Raw genomic sequence first — 14769 nt, 5'->3', positions numbered from 1 at the left:
ACAATAATACAATACTACTAGTACTACTACTACTAATACTACTACTACTACTACTACTGCTGCTGCTGCTAATAATAATAATAATAATAATTATTATTATTATTATTATTATTATTATTAATAGTATTAGTATTGGTATTATTATCATATTTATTATTATATTTATAATAAAAATAATTGTTATATTTATAATAACAATAATTATTATTTTATTATTGCTGTTATTGTTTTTATTATTATTATTATTATTATTATTATTGTTATTATTATTATTATTATTAGCAGCAGTAGCAGTAGTGTTTTGTCGAAGTTTAATTTTATTGCCATTTTAACCATAAAATTACAGCTGTAATGCAACTCTTTGGGGGATAAGGGCATACAATAATAATAAATAATAATAATAATAATAATAATAATAATTATTATTATTATTATTATTATTATTATTATTATTATTAGCAACAGCAGCAGCAGCAGTAGTAGTAATAGTGTTTTGTTGAAGTTTAATTTTATTGCCATTTTAACCATAAAATTACAGCTGGGATGCAACTCTTTGGGGGATAAGGGCATAAAATAATGATAATAATAATTAATTAAGTTAAGTCATATTTTACCTTTTTTTCATATTCATACATTATTGTACCTTCTATTGTTATTATCCTGTTCTGATTGGCTTAGAAGAGCGTGGAACTCCATCTCCCAGAGTGCACCGCGGCAGGCAGCTCCTCGTCCTCTCATTGGTCCGTCTCTCCTCCGGCGGAGGCAGACATGAGGCAGTGCTCTGTGAGTTAGAGCCCCGGCGGAGAGCTGCGGAGCTGAAATGAAGCGCACACACACACGGAGGAGCGACTCACAGCAGCAGGAAGAAGAGAGGCTCTGAAGGAAGACTACTACTCCAGGCTTGAATGAAGGGCTCCGTCCAATGCGGAGGATAGCGCTCATTCTGCTGCCCTGTGCTGTCGCCGTCCTGGTGCACTTGTGGTTGGCACAACGATCCTCCTCCTCCTCCAACCCGCTGGACAACAACACCAACTCGGGTACTTTTCTTTAACCACGACCCCCCTCCTGGAGCTTCACCTCCTGGGAGCCTGCAACTTTTAACACATCCGAGCTGCAGGCTGGATAACTTTGCTTTGCTTTTTGTTGTTAGTTTGTGTGGGAACAGGTAGTTAAAGTGTATGTTGATATGTTTTAGTGGATAATAATAATTATGATTGTAACAGTAGTGTTGGGCGTTGCTGGTGAAACAGACTGAGCTGAGCATCTCTTGTCTTGTTACAACTATACTGATCTCAGAGATGCTTTCAAAGGGACTATCACTTATTACTTATTATATATGATCAGGGCTACACTAGAGACCTGCTTTTTTTTCTTCTTCTTTTTTTTTAAATCAGAGTGTTTAATAACCTTTTAAAGATGGTGTAAATTATAGGATGAGTCAAATATTAAATATATTTAATATTAAATATTAAAGGAGTCAGGATCAGGAATGGGGAAGCATTAAATCAAGCCTTAAAGTGTGATATTTACTTTTTTTCCTCTCTTTTTTTCTCTCTTTTTATCTAGTTAAAGTGTGTGTTTTAGTGGATAATAATAATGTGACTGTAACAGTAGTGTTGGGCGTTGCTGGTGAAACAGACTGAAGCGAGCTGAGCATCTCTGTCTTGTTACAACTATACTGATCTCAGAGCTGCTTTCACTTATATGATCTACACTAAAGGGTGAACCTGCTTTTTTTTTTTTTTTTTAATTAGAGAGTTTAATCACCTTTTTAAAGACAATCTTCATGGTGCAAATTATAGGATGAGTCAAACAAAATATAAGTTTTTTATTATTATTATTATTATTATTATTATTATAGTCAGGATCAGGAATAGGAAGCATTAAATCAAGCCTTAAAGTGTTATATTTACTTTTTTTTGTAATCTCTTTTCATTGTCAGGTCATATTTTATCCCTATATCTTCATCACTGAATAAGAAATGGACATCCTGTTGTCTTTAAATATTTAACATAACTTTTAACACATCCGAGCTGCTGGCTGGATAACTTTGCTTTCTTTTTGTTAGTTTGTGTTGGAACAGGTAGTTAAAGTATGTGTTGATATGTTTTAGTGGATAATATTAATGTGATTGTAACAGCAGGGTTGGGCGTTGCTGGTGAAACAGACTGAAGGGAGCTGAGCATCTCTGTGTCTTGTTACAACTATACTGATCTCAGAGCTGCTTTCAAAGGGACTATCATTACAGCTACACTAGAGAGGGTGAACCTGCTTCTTCTTTTTTTTAAATCAGAGAGTTTAATCACCTTTTAAAGATGGTGTAAATTATAGGATGAGTCAAATATTAAATATATTTAATATTAAATATGAAAGGAGTCAGGATCAAGAATGGGGAAGCATTAAATAAAGCCTTAAAGTGTGATATTTACTTTTTTTTTTTTAAATCAGAGTTTAATCACCTTTTAAAGACAATCTTTATGGTGTAAATTATAGGATGAGTCAAACTAAATATGAAAGGAGTCAGGATGGGAAGCATAAATCAAGCCTTAAAGTGTGATATTTACTTTTTTTTATCTCTTAACATTGTCAGGTCATATTTTATCCCTATCGTCATCACTGAATAAGAAATGACATCCTGTTGTAAATATTTAACATGGCTTTTCTGTTTTCCTATACAGATGAATCACTACCTTTCTATGAAGTTTTGGTGGGAGTGCTGTCAGCGAGACACCATCATGAACTGCGACAAGCGATAAGAAAAACCTGGCTGGGCTACCTCCGAGAGCACCCTCACTTCCAGCACAGGTCTGTCTGTCTGTCTGTGTGTGTGTGTGTGTGTGTGTGTGTGTGTGTGTGTGTAGGGTGGAGCTCCAACTTCAGATTCATACAGTGGAAATAAAGCCTGCAGCTGTCAGAAAATATAACTGACAGGCCCCCCACCAAACCCTTTTTATCTCCACCTGACCAGCGGCCAATATTGTTCTCTCTTTCATTCTTCCTTCCTTTCTTGTCCCATTTCCTCCTCATTCAGCGATCTGAGCGCGGATAAGGTGTGATGGCCTTTAAGCAACCCTCAGTAACCATGGCAACGGAGGGTGGATAGATGGACAAGCTTTAGAAATCTTACAGACGAATATTGCGCGCACACACACAAAAAAAGAGAGAAGAGAATGAAACAGTGTTTGTGGTTTGTTTTTTAGAGTCGGGGTGAAGTTCATCGTGGGCGAACATGGGTGTCCCATTCCAGAGGAGGACAGGGAGGATCCGTACTCCTGCTCCCTCCTGAACTTCACACAGCCAGGTAAAAATCAATAATAATCAGCCTCAACCACTAACTCTGTGTGCAATCTGTTGCTTGCATGTCATCAATAAGGGATGCACCGATCCACCTTTTTCAGTCCCGATACAGATAGCGATACCTGGGCTTTGGGTATCGGCAGAGTACCGATCCGATACCAGGGTTTAATTAGAAAGCTGTGTGCCTCACTGTGTGGAAGTGACTAGGATCATTCTGTTATGTGTAAGGCAATATCAGGCTAGGGATGCACCGATTTTGGCTTCCAACAATTACATGAACGTGATCGACTCGTAGAAAACTCTGTTGCCTAAATCAAGCGCTTCCTAAACTAACAGCTAGAGATTAATTATTTACATTAAATACTATATTGAATGAATATTGAATAGAACAGATCGCACCCATTGTCACCGATACCCAGTCCAGCTATTTAAGTCAGCATCGGCCCAATATCTGATCCGGTATCGGTGTGTACCTAGTCGTCGTCAATAGTGGAGCGGAGGCAGAATAACAGGAGATGAGCTGAAAAGAATGCATGTTCAGAAAAAAAGTGAAACACCTTTATTCATGTTCTCCCACAGCTCAAGGACACCATTCTTTTCCTTTTCCATACCCAAGGCCACAGCAGAAATGTCTCCCAGCTGCTGCAGCCGTAACTAGAACTACTAACACTTGAAAAGTAAAGCTATACGAAGCACTGACACGCCATAGGAAATAATTGAACAGGCTCACTGTCAGATGGAACATCCACAGTAATTATTATGTCTCTCACCTTCACAGAGCCGGTCCAATTCAGCCGTTTCACTACTTTTTCCCGGTCGGTTCAGTGTTTGCTGCCTTCCTGAAAACATAATTACTGCTCATCAGAATAGGCTTTTTCAGACGGCGGCCTTTAGGGTCACGGTGACGTTCTATTTTTCCAGCCCATTCTCTGCTCTCCACTGTGTTAATGGTTGTAAATGTTGACGTGATTTGGTTCAGAATCGGAGGCAGGCGGCGAGATGCTCGTTGTAAATGGAAGAGAAAGAGACAACGGCTGCTTTTAAACACAGTTGGGTACCTGACTTGGGATTCAGGTCAAAGCACACGTTAAGCGGACAATTAATTGTTGTTGAAATATGTTTGTGCCGCATTCATCACTGGGATTTTACTTTGGGACTACAATAAGGTGAATGCTAATTAGCTTCTCAGACGCTGTTTGAATAATTCTGTTACCAGCACAAGGTGTTTGTGCTTCCTACTGGAGAGAAGAAGTCAAAATGATCATAATGATCTTAATGATCTTGAAGGATTTTGAGACTTAAAGGCTGATATGAAGACTTTTTTACAGTGTTAATCGTTTCAGCTCTAATCAAAACATTTCAACAAATCAATTAATCGACACAATCAACACACAATTTTCAAATCAATTAGTCATTTAAGTCATTTCTTTTAGCAAAAATGCCCCCAAAAAATCACAGGTTCCAGCATCTCAAATGTGAATATTAGGTGTTTTTTTGTCTTACTAAATGGAGTTAGGGTGGCAACTAACCATTATTTTCATTGTTGATTAATCTATCGATTATTTTCTCGGTTAATCGATTAGTTGTTTGGTCTGTAAAATGTCAGAAAATGGTGAAAAATGATGATCAGTGTTTCCCAAAGCCCAAGATGTTGTCCACAAATATCTGGTTTTGTCCACAACTCAAATATATTCAGTTTGCTGTCATAGAGGAGTAAAGAAACCAGAAATATTCACATTTAAGAAGCTGGAATCAGAGAATTTGACTTTTTTTCTTAAGAAATTACTCAAAGCGATTAATTGATTATCAAAATAGTAGCCGATTAATCGATCAATGAATCGTTGCAGCTCTGCTCGAGTCAAAACATTTCAACAAATTGATTAGTCGATCGTTTTGATTGAATTTTGATAAACAAAAATGCCCCAAAAAATCACTGGTTCCAGCTTCGTAAATGTGGATATTAGCTGGTTTTCTTAGTCTTACTAAATTGAATATATTTGGGTTTTGGGCTGTTAGTTGGACAAAACCATCTCCAGAGGAGGACAGACTTTGTTTGTTGTGTGAAGGTGAAATTGAGAATGAGGTTCACTTTTTGTTTTATTGTCTCGTCTACGTGGACCTAGGGGATGTACTTTTTAGTAAAATTACCTCCATTTATGTTGATTTCTTTTGGCTGGATGACTATGAAAATCTTGAGTTGTGCTTCAGGAAGGGAACCTTTTTTGTAGCAGATCTAGGGCTGCAACTAATGAATATTTTCATTGTTGATTAATCTATCGATTATTTTCTCGATTATCGATTAGTTGTTTGATCGATAAAATGTCAGAAAATGGTGAAAAATGTCGATCAGTGTTTCCCAAAGCCCAAGATGACGTCCTAAATGTCTTGTTTTGTTCACAACTCAAAGATATTCAGTTTACTGTCATAGAGGAGTAAAGAAACCAGAAAATATTCACATTTAAGAAGCTGGAATCACAGAATTTGACTTTTTTTTTCTTAAGAAATTATTCAAACAATGAATCGATTATCAAAATAGTTGGCGACTAATTTAGCAATTGACATCTGGGTTTTGGGCTGTTAGTCGGAAAAAACAAGGTCCAGAGGAGGACAGACTTTGTTTTGTGAAGAATGAAGGTGAAACTGAGAATGAGGTTCATTTTTTGTTTTATTGTCTTGTCTACGAGGACATAAGGGACGTACTTTTGAGTAAAATGACCTCCATTTATGTTGATTTCTTTTGGCTGGAAGTTAATGACAAATTTGAGTTGAGTATTTGCTTCTCTTGGGAGGGATTAGTGTTAAAGACCGAGCGGTAAAATAACCTGTAATTTTATAATGGAATGACAAGTTTGACCACTGCAACTGTACATCTGGTGTCTTGTAAACCTATGTGGTATGGGCATATAGTGTGCATGACACAAAAATAAAGAAAAAATCCATCAATGAAAAAATCAGTCAATCACAAGCAATTTGAAGAAGTTATTTTGAGCTCTGGGAAAATATGATGGACATTTTTTTTTTTTGTATTTCCTGACATTTTATAGATAAGAAAATAGTTGCACTTTAACCAATAATGCAACTAATTGTCAGATGCAGCCCTTGTTGTGACTTGATTTTCAATAGGACTGAACGATTTTGAAAAAATATCTTATTGCGATTATTTTGACTGATATTGCAATTACGATATGATTTGCAATATTAGATGGAATGATAATTTATACATCATTATTCTCATTTTCTTTGAAAAACATATTAAAATGATTATGGTGGGATTGTTGCAGGGATCTGCACCAAACAAAGATGTTTTCTTAATTCTGTAGAATATGATGTGTAGGCCAGGACATCTCTGCAGCACCACAATATTTAAATTAAAATGGTATTTTGACACACATTTTGCCTTTAACAAATATTGTGCCTCCTGCGATTTGAAAATTGTCGAAGGACATATTGCGATTTTGATAAATTGTGCAGCCCTAAGTTTTACATTACGTAAGTTACTATTGTTGAACTGTAAACTATGTAGAATATTATACACCCCTAGGCATTGAAAAAAATCCCCCAAAAAATAGTAAATAACTGTACATTTTCTGTTTATTATTTATGATTTATGCCAAGTTTTATTAATTTCCCCCCAGAATAAACTGGCAATCTGATGCTGGCCAGTGCCAAGAGAAGCACTGCTTTGCCTTGTTTTGATCATTGAGCACAAACTAATCATTTAGTGAGCGTAGGAATATTTAATATGTCCTCACACACTCATGCAGCTCAATTCCACTCGTTCGATGTGAGAAACATTTGGTCTGATAAAGTGCTGCTTGCTCTTTGTCTGTGATTCTTCACCTCTAATTGACTTTATTTTGGAGTGAGCAGCAGAACTTGTGTTGAATGCATATAAAGTAAAAAGCCTGCTTCCATTTTAACAGCCTTGATCTTTTCATTGATCTCCTGGGTAATAAACTGCTCTTTTGTAATTAAGAAACCACACTCACGCGCAGAAGCTCGCTTTGAAGACAGCAGTCCCAAGAACCAGCTCCTCAAAATGCTGATGTTGTAGCTTTACCAGAGTCTGCCTTCTTCTCTGAACGCTCGCCCTCTCCCCGCATCACTTGGTCTTCATCACTGAAAAGAGACGGTCAGCATGTTGGGATTGTAATAAATTTCACGTGTGCTTGTTCAGTAATCTCTGCCATCCCTCTGTGCCAGTGGCAGGCCAGGATGCGGGGATAGAGATCGTGACGGTGTCTGATCCCTCGGTGCTCGCCCCCTCCGACGTGTCGGCCATCGCCTTGGATTTCAAGGTCCTCCACCCCGTGGTCATCACTAGGCTGGGGGTGTTTCCCAGCGGGACCCGGCCCGAGCTTCAGAGCAATGTGACGGTGAAGCTTCTCCAGCTGGACCAGGAGGTAACAGAACCTCGACCTCTGAGCATAATGTATCCCGTATGCTGCGTTTCTGTTGAGGCTGATAGATATACACAGCCTGGGGGAAGCTGGAGGACTCGGTGCTGGTACTGTTTACCGCCTCACTCAAAGACACAGACTGAAACTGCTTTTGGGTTTCTGTCTTTAAGTAGTATTCACTGTAGATTAACGTAAATTTGCCCAAAAAAATAACTATTCTTCATGAATACTTGCTGGATAAAAACTTGATATTTCTGCAGGAGGCTGTGGTCACTGCTCGTTTCAGTGCCATCAGCACAGGGACCGAGGTGAGCGGGGTCTGGTACAAACCAGTGGAGCAGTTCATCTTGCCTAAGGTCAGTTTTCCACACATACTCAGTATTTCTAATATCTTGGCTACGACTCTGAGGTCATGAGTCGAAGTCCACCAACCGACACCCACCTCTCAGAAGAAAAGTCTCTTTGGATTTTTCATAGTAAGCTGTTATATTTTCTACAAGTTCTATTTAATTAGAGCAGTTCTTTCAAAGAAAATTCCTCTGAAAATCATAAGCTGAACTAAACTAACTAAAATATCACCATAGAAATAGAATACGAGTAGAACGGACAGTCCCATTAAAATCCACGTAGCAGGATGGTCAGAGCGGTGGTCATTTTTATGTGTACCATTTACCATTGAGACCGTTGTAGTGAGCTGACTTCTGTATAAACTAAACCGACTTACGGCAAGGTGTTGCAGTAACGGCTAAGCATAGAAAGCCAGAGTAAATTAGAAAAGTTTACAAATGAATGCGTCATCCACACACTCTTGTCACAGCTTAGGAAAGCACACTGCTATCGCCAGATGCGTGACAACTTTGTCAGCTAATTTTCTGTAACTGGTGTAGCATTAAAGCATGCTGGAATTAGCAAGGTAGCCGCTAGTTAGCTAGCTTGCTACACTGATTACAGAAAATAAGTAGAATTGTGTTGAAGAAATACTAGAATCAGCTTCAATAAAATTTAAGTTTTTAAAGTAAAATCAGAGATTTGTTTCTAAATGCATTATACAGTTAAATAATAGGGGCTGAAAACATGTTAAAAAACTGTGAACTATGTAGTATGAATAGTAGAGTTAAACTTTTTTTTCTCCATTTTCGTGTTCTGTATTTTTCGGGTGGCCTGACATGACCTGAAATCGTGGCTCGATGACGCCCTGGAGCTATCCTTAGCATAACCCTTCCCCTAAAACTATATAAACACATAGCATCAGTGGTTCTCCCACTCAGTCATAAGTTACAACGTTTACTTACCACAGCCAGTGGTGTACTGGCCATCTGGCACACCAGGACAAATTCCAGTGGGCTGTCAAAAAGGTTTTTACCAGCCGTCCAGCCTCGTCTGTCTCTCCCCACCGGCCCTCTCTGTGTGCCTGTGCACGAGAGCGTGCTGCGTGCATTTTCCGGGGTTGGGCTCACTGGCCAATCACAACTAAGTTAGTTAAACTTGTGCTTACGTCACAGACTTCGCCGTAGCCTACTTAGTCGCTACTGTTGCGGCTGTAAAACGGTGGATAAATTGTTTTGAGCATCACAACGCCCCATGAAATGACACATTTAACTATCAGAATTTGATCGATTCGGTCCAATAACATTTGGAAAGTCTAGAAGAGCCGCATAATTTAATTATTTTATCCCAATTCAAGTTAGTATAGGGCTAAACCGGAAGGTAGCCGGCTTAGCAGTCTCTGAACGTTCTGCATCAGTAGCGTGCAACAGCGAGATGGCCAACATGTCATATATACTGTAACTGTACACATGTAGTTAAGCCTCACCCGCGAATGTACGTGGTTTCAACACCTTTGATGGACACGCCCCCAGCATTTCAGAGAATACTGCTTATTTTTTCATGATTTTGAAACCTAATTTTATATAGTTTTTTTTTTTAATCCTTCAAATTTGGCTGGGTGGTTTATAACACATTTTTTTGTGGTGTGAAAAACTCATTTATTTTTGCTTTACCTGGACTTTAACTGTAGAATGTAAACTACCCCGAGGTTGCTTAAACCAATAAATGAGGAGAAACAATACAGAGGACATGATGTCAGTGTCCTCAATGGTAGCTATACGGCCCTGCACACAGTATAATGTTGCTCAGTTTAAATAGTGTTGGACACAACAACACCATGCTACATGTGCAGATAATGAAATGTCTGTTTTTTATCCAGGGTTTTGAGGGGACACTGGTCTGGGAGAATATGGACTCTGCTGGACTGACCACAGTCAACTCCTCCTCTGTGCAGCTCAATGATGGAGGCGGCGTCCTCAAGATCTCCTCTGTACGTACCGACAGGGCATCAAAAATAAGTGTATTAAGAATATTCTCTCTCTCAAGTTTTAATGTGAAGGAAAGAAATTAGTTTTTGCTGTTTTCTTGAATTGCAGATCGCAGAGGGCGTATTGCCTCATAGAAGTGCGCTTGGATTTCCCGGTTTGGCTGGAGGGTTCACATTTACTATCTATGGTTGGTCAAGCAGCAGAATTAATTCTGAGCTTTTTTATGAAAACAGTTTGATCAAAATCAAATGAGCCAACTGTTGTAAAAGGAGTCCCTATGTAAAAATTCTAAAAAACATTGTTCACTCTGGCAGGTTATGAGATCAGCTCCTTTTTCGCCTCAGGGCTCTTGCATAGTACGTGCCAAATGGAAATAACATTTCTTTGCCCCGTCTCTACCCTGTTGTGTTGCATTATTGATTGTACCTGCATGTGTTTTTGCATTTGAGTTTATCTGGGAATAGATTTGTAGCCATTTTGGGGAAAACAAAATTAAATTCACCATCGATTCTCTGAAAACACAACTAATGATCCAGCTGTAAAATATTGTAATTTTATTTAATTACAGTGATTTAAGTTATTATCCCTCAAAAGTGACTTAATGTTTTCAAACAATGTGACTTTTTAAATTCTAATTTTGCCTAATTTCACCTGTTTCGCCTAACTATGCCCAACCCCACCACCTGTGTCAGATGAAGACGGTCTGTCGGGGCTCCTGCGGGGCCGCCCAGCCAGGATGGAGCACCATGCCTCCAGGCTGAGGCGGGAGGATGCCGCCTTGCAGCAGGAGAGCCTCAGGCACGGCGACATGGTGTTTGTAGACGTGGTCGACACCTACAGGAACGTGCCTTCCAAACTGCTTCAGTTCTATAAATGGTATGGCAAGTGCTAATGACTCGATTCTCTGTCTCCAAATTGCCTGGGTCCTCTGAGGAAATCAGCAACCTGAAATGAAAGTGTGTCGTCGCCTCAAAGTGTCTCGCTGTTAGAATCACAATTGCAATCACTCAGTCAGGGAAAATGTACAGTTGTGAGTCATCAGGTAGCAAAATATACAGAGTGGTCTTAATCTTTGGCAGGTATATCATTTATTTGCAAGACCTGCTGCCCTTCAGTCTCGGTGGCATTTGAAAGTAAATCCTCTCTGGGATATTGCCAAAAATCAGAAGGTGGGCTTTAATTAAGGTTGCAAATTCCCTCTCTGGCAGGTCTGTGGGAAACGCTGACTTTAATCTGCTGCTGAAGACGGATGATGATTGTTACATCGACGTGGACTCGGTATTAATGAAGATTGACCATAAGGGTCTCAAGCGCAGCAATTTCTGGTGGGGGAAGTAAGTACAATGTGATCCTGTTGACGATGTATATCTTGCTGGTGATTTTAGTCCACTTGTGTTTGCAACTTATCTTCAGTGTCAGCTGAACTTTAGATGAAAGAAACAGGAATGCTCTGTCAAAATGATGATGGGTCGGGTGAAAGGAAGACAGGATGCGATGATAACATATCTACCGTCCTGACCCAGTTTCAGGCAGAGCTGGGCAGTGGACCGCATTGGGAAGTGGCAGGAGCTGGAGTACGCCAGTCCAGCCTACCCGGCGTTTGCCTGCGGCTCAGGCTATGTGGTCTCCCGTGACCTGGTCCAGTGGCTCGCCAGTAATGCAGATAAACTGAAGGCCTACCAGGTAGAGTACCCAAGAGCAAGTGACTGTGAGGGTCTGGTGCCAGATAGTCCTGAATACAATGTGAGGACTTGGTCCTGGATGTCTTTGTCATTTAAGTCGCTGGTTGGCGTTTGATTAAGTTGAGCTTGACTCCTTGACTTTATCTTATTTTGTGCTGCACTTCTTTTAATACTATTATGTGCACTTTATGTTTATTGTTTTCCTTTGTTCTTATCATTGTTTGCCTCGTGTTCATTTGTATTTTGTGCCTGTTCAGCACTTTGGCCAATTGTGGTTGTTTTTAAATGAGCTATACAAAAAAGTTTGACGTGACTTGACGTGTTACAGGGAGAAGATGTGAGCATGGGGATATGGATGGCAGCTGTTGGACCACAAAAATATCAGGTAAATAATGTAATGACGTCATCCAGATCTTCCAACTCCAATGAAGCACCATGACCACAAATGATTTGGTTGGGTAAATTTTATATGTATTTATGAAATACAATTTATCAGACTTTGTCAGGGATAGAACGATGAAGTCCTTCTCTTTTCTGTCGTTGTCCACAGCGTTTTCACAGTCTACCAACATCTGTCAAGATGAGATTCAATGTCTGACATTAAAGGAACAGTGTGTAACGTTTCGTGGAATCCATTAGCAGAAATGGAATATAATATTCATAACTATGTTTTCACGAGTGTATAATCACCTGAAACTAAGAATTGTTGTGTTTTCGTTAGCTTAGAATGACCCTTCATATCTACATAGGGAGCGGGTCGTCTCCACGGAGTCCGTCATGTTTCTACAGTAGCCCAGAACGGACAAACCAAACACTGGCTCTAGAGAAAGCCTTTAATGTTTTGACGTTACCTGAAGGCCACCGTAGTTCTCCAACACGCTTGTGAAACTGCGGTAACGTGAGCCGCAGACTGCAAAACTGTGGTACCGCCAGCCGCCGTTTGGCTTCCGTTGCTCCTAAAGTAGAGTTATTATGGTATGGATGGCTTCTGAGCGAGGCGAACGGCGTTACCACGATTTTATACTCAGCGGCTCACGTTAACGCAGTCTTGGAAAGGGAGGAGTGAGCGGTGGGATACTCAGTTGGCTGCAATCTGCAACCACACCACTAGATGCTGCCATATTCTACACACTTTAAAGATCTGCAGCCACAAACCAGTTATTTAGGTATTTTACTTAACTTTGGGTGGAAACCCGACTATAGAATGTGTATGAGTGGAGCTGGCGGAGTCTGTGGAAACACTCAACATGATCTTTAAGTTAACTGGTTTAATCTTGGCAACATGGAGTTCAGTTACAGTTTGTGAAAGGTGCACATTAACACTTGAACCTGAGTAAGACCTTGACCAATGTATGGCTAATAACCAAATCAGCCTTTGCATGTTAACACAGCCACTGTCCTGCTCCTCTGCTATTGCCAGGACCCCGGCTGGCTGTGTGAGAAAGAGTGCTACCTGGACATGCTGTCGTCTCCCCAACACACCGCCGAGGAGCTGCACATCCTCTGGGACAGGAAGAGGTCCTGTGGAGACCCCTGTGGGTGTCCCTGGGGCCACTAAATCTGGCTCTCGCCACGCGGCACTGTGGGTAAAATACACTCGGCACTAGTTCAGTTACTGTGGTTTCCTTAAAACCCCAAACTGAGTCGTTTAAGAGTTTTATCAGTTGTTATTTTATGATGAAAACACGTTTGAAATGTGGCGACATCCCGTTGGAAAATAATCTTAAAAACGTTGAGATTTCATTGCAGGTTATTAACAAAATGCAGCTTCAGAATACGTTGAAAACTCATGTAGCTGTAGCATACTGTCAGCATTTGTATCATGAACTCAGTTATTAAATTGAAAATGTCTTCAGTGGAACAGACAAAAGACTGGATTAAAAGATGCTTTAGTAATGTGATGAGGACAAAAATCATGTGCAATATCAGCATGTGATGGTCATCATGTACAGAATCACCGCTGTATGACTTGAGTACTCTGTAATATTATAATTATTGGTACTCAAACTTAAACCTTTTGGTTTAAAAGGGATATTTGATGGAAGAGAAAGATGATTGCTTTACATTGCTATATTTTGTAAATTATTGTCTAAAGCTTTTCATCCTCTTCGCTATTTGTAGATTCACGACGAGCTTTCTCACAAAAACACACAGTTTGTACTGTAACTGTCATTGTGCAAATAGTGATGTGGCCTTACTGTATTTGTTAGGCGTCATAGAGCGCTGCAGGAATGAGTCCTAAAACCCGGAAGTGAGCATTTTAGCACTTCAGGCTTTTTGTCAAGGGAAACAGGGCGATGCTAACTTCCAGGTTGGCCAAAAATACATCATCCCTGCAGCACTCTATACTGCACCGTATGTATGTTAACACTTGTGATATCAACACAGATTTAGTGTGTTTGCAACACAGATTTTTTGGAACTTGAACAAGCAGTCAGATTGACTGTGAAATAGAGTCACTAGTTTAACACTGGTTTTATGAAACCCTCCTCACAGGTAATAAAGAACACTTAAGAGAGATGAATGACTTCCTTGTTGTTTGTTTCGGGGATGATGCACACGGTAGTAAACTCACTGATTCTGTGTTGGATCCGTGTTGAGCCCGAGGCGTTGTGTTAGCCGTTAGTGCTGCTCAGTTAGCACCACAGACGCACACATCCAGCAAACAGACTTTGCCGGTGCTGTTACAGAAGTCCGTTTCTTCAGCTTTAAAGGAATATAAAATCACTTTGATCTCTATTGGTGATTGTTTTCCTGAGCTGGACGCCGCTGGAATGATGAGCAGGGAAACCTGTGGAGTGTTTTGGCCCCAAATTGATCCGCTGTTTCATGTTAAATCAATAGAACTGAACACATCCAGCCATCAACTCGTACACACTGAACCTTTTAAATTGTTGACATGAAGTAAATGTGTTATTTTTGATGAGCCTTCGCTGAGTACATGCTTTTAGTTGCTGCAGGGATTTGTTTGTTTGTTGAAGTATAGCCACGTGATTGATGCTGAGTCACTAAAAATTAGATTGCCTCGCTGTATATTTTTGTAAATAATGAAAGATGATGCTGGATATTTTACTA

At 39.8% G+C, this 14769-nt stretch overlaps 1 protein-coding gene across 1 annotated transcript; it reads left to right on the top strand.

Moving 5' to 3' along the window:
• Positions 1-763: 763 nt before the first annotated feature.
• b3galnt2 (beta-1,3-N-acetylgalactosaminyltransferase 2) lies at positions 764-14214 on the top strand. Its single transcript, XM_074646598.1, has 12 exons — positions 764-1037; positions 2679-2805; positions 3201-3301; positions 7501-7700; positions 7958-8053; positions 9904-10014; positions 10121-10199; positions 10705-10888; positions 11221-11346; positions 11536-11695; positions 12023-12079; positions 13115-14214. Exons 1-12 carry the CDS (start codon positions 923-925, stop codon positions 13250-13252), a joined length of 1494 nt encoding a protein of 497 aa, XP_074502699.1. The 5' UTR covers positions 764-922; the 3' UTR covers positions 13253-14214.
• The last annotated feature ends 555 nt before the right edge of the window (positions 14215-14769 follow it).

Source organism: Sebastes fasciatus, chromosome 9 (genome assembly GCF_043250625.1).
Source record: "Sebastes fasciatus isolate fSebFas1 chromosome 9, fSebFas1.pri, whole genome shotgun sequence".
NCBI lineage: Eukaryota > Metazoa > Chordata > Actinopteri > Perciformes > Sebastidae > Sebastes > Sebastes fasciatus.
This window is presented reverse-complemented; position numbering and strand designations above follow the sequence as displayed.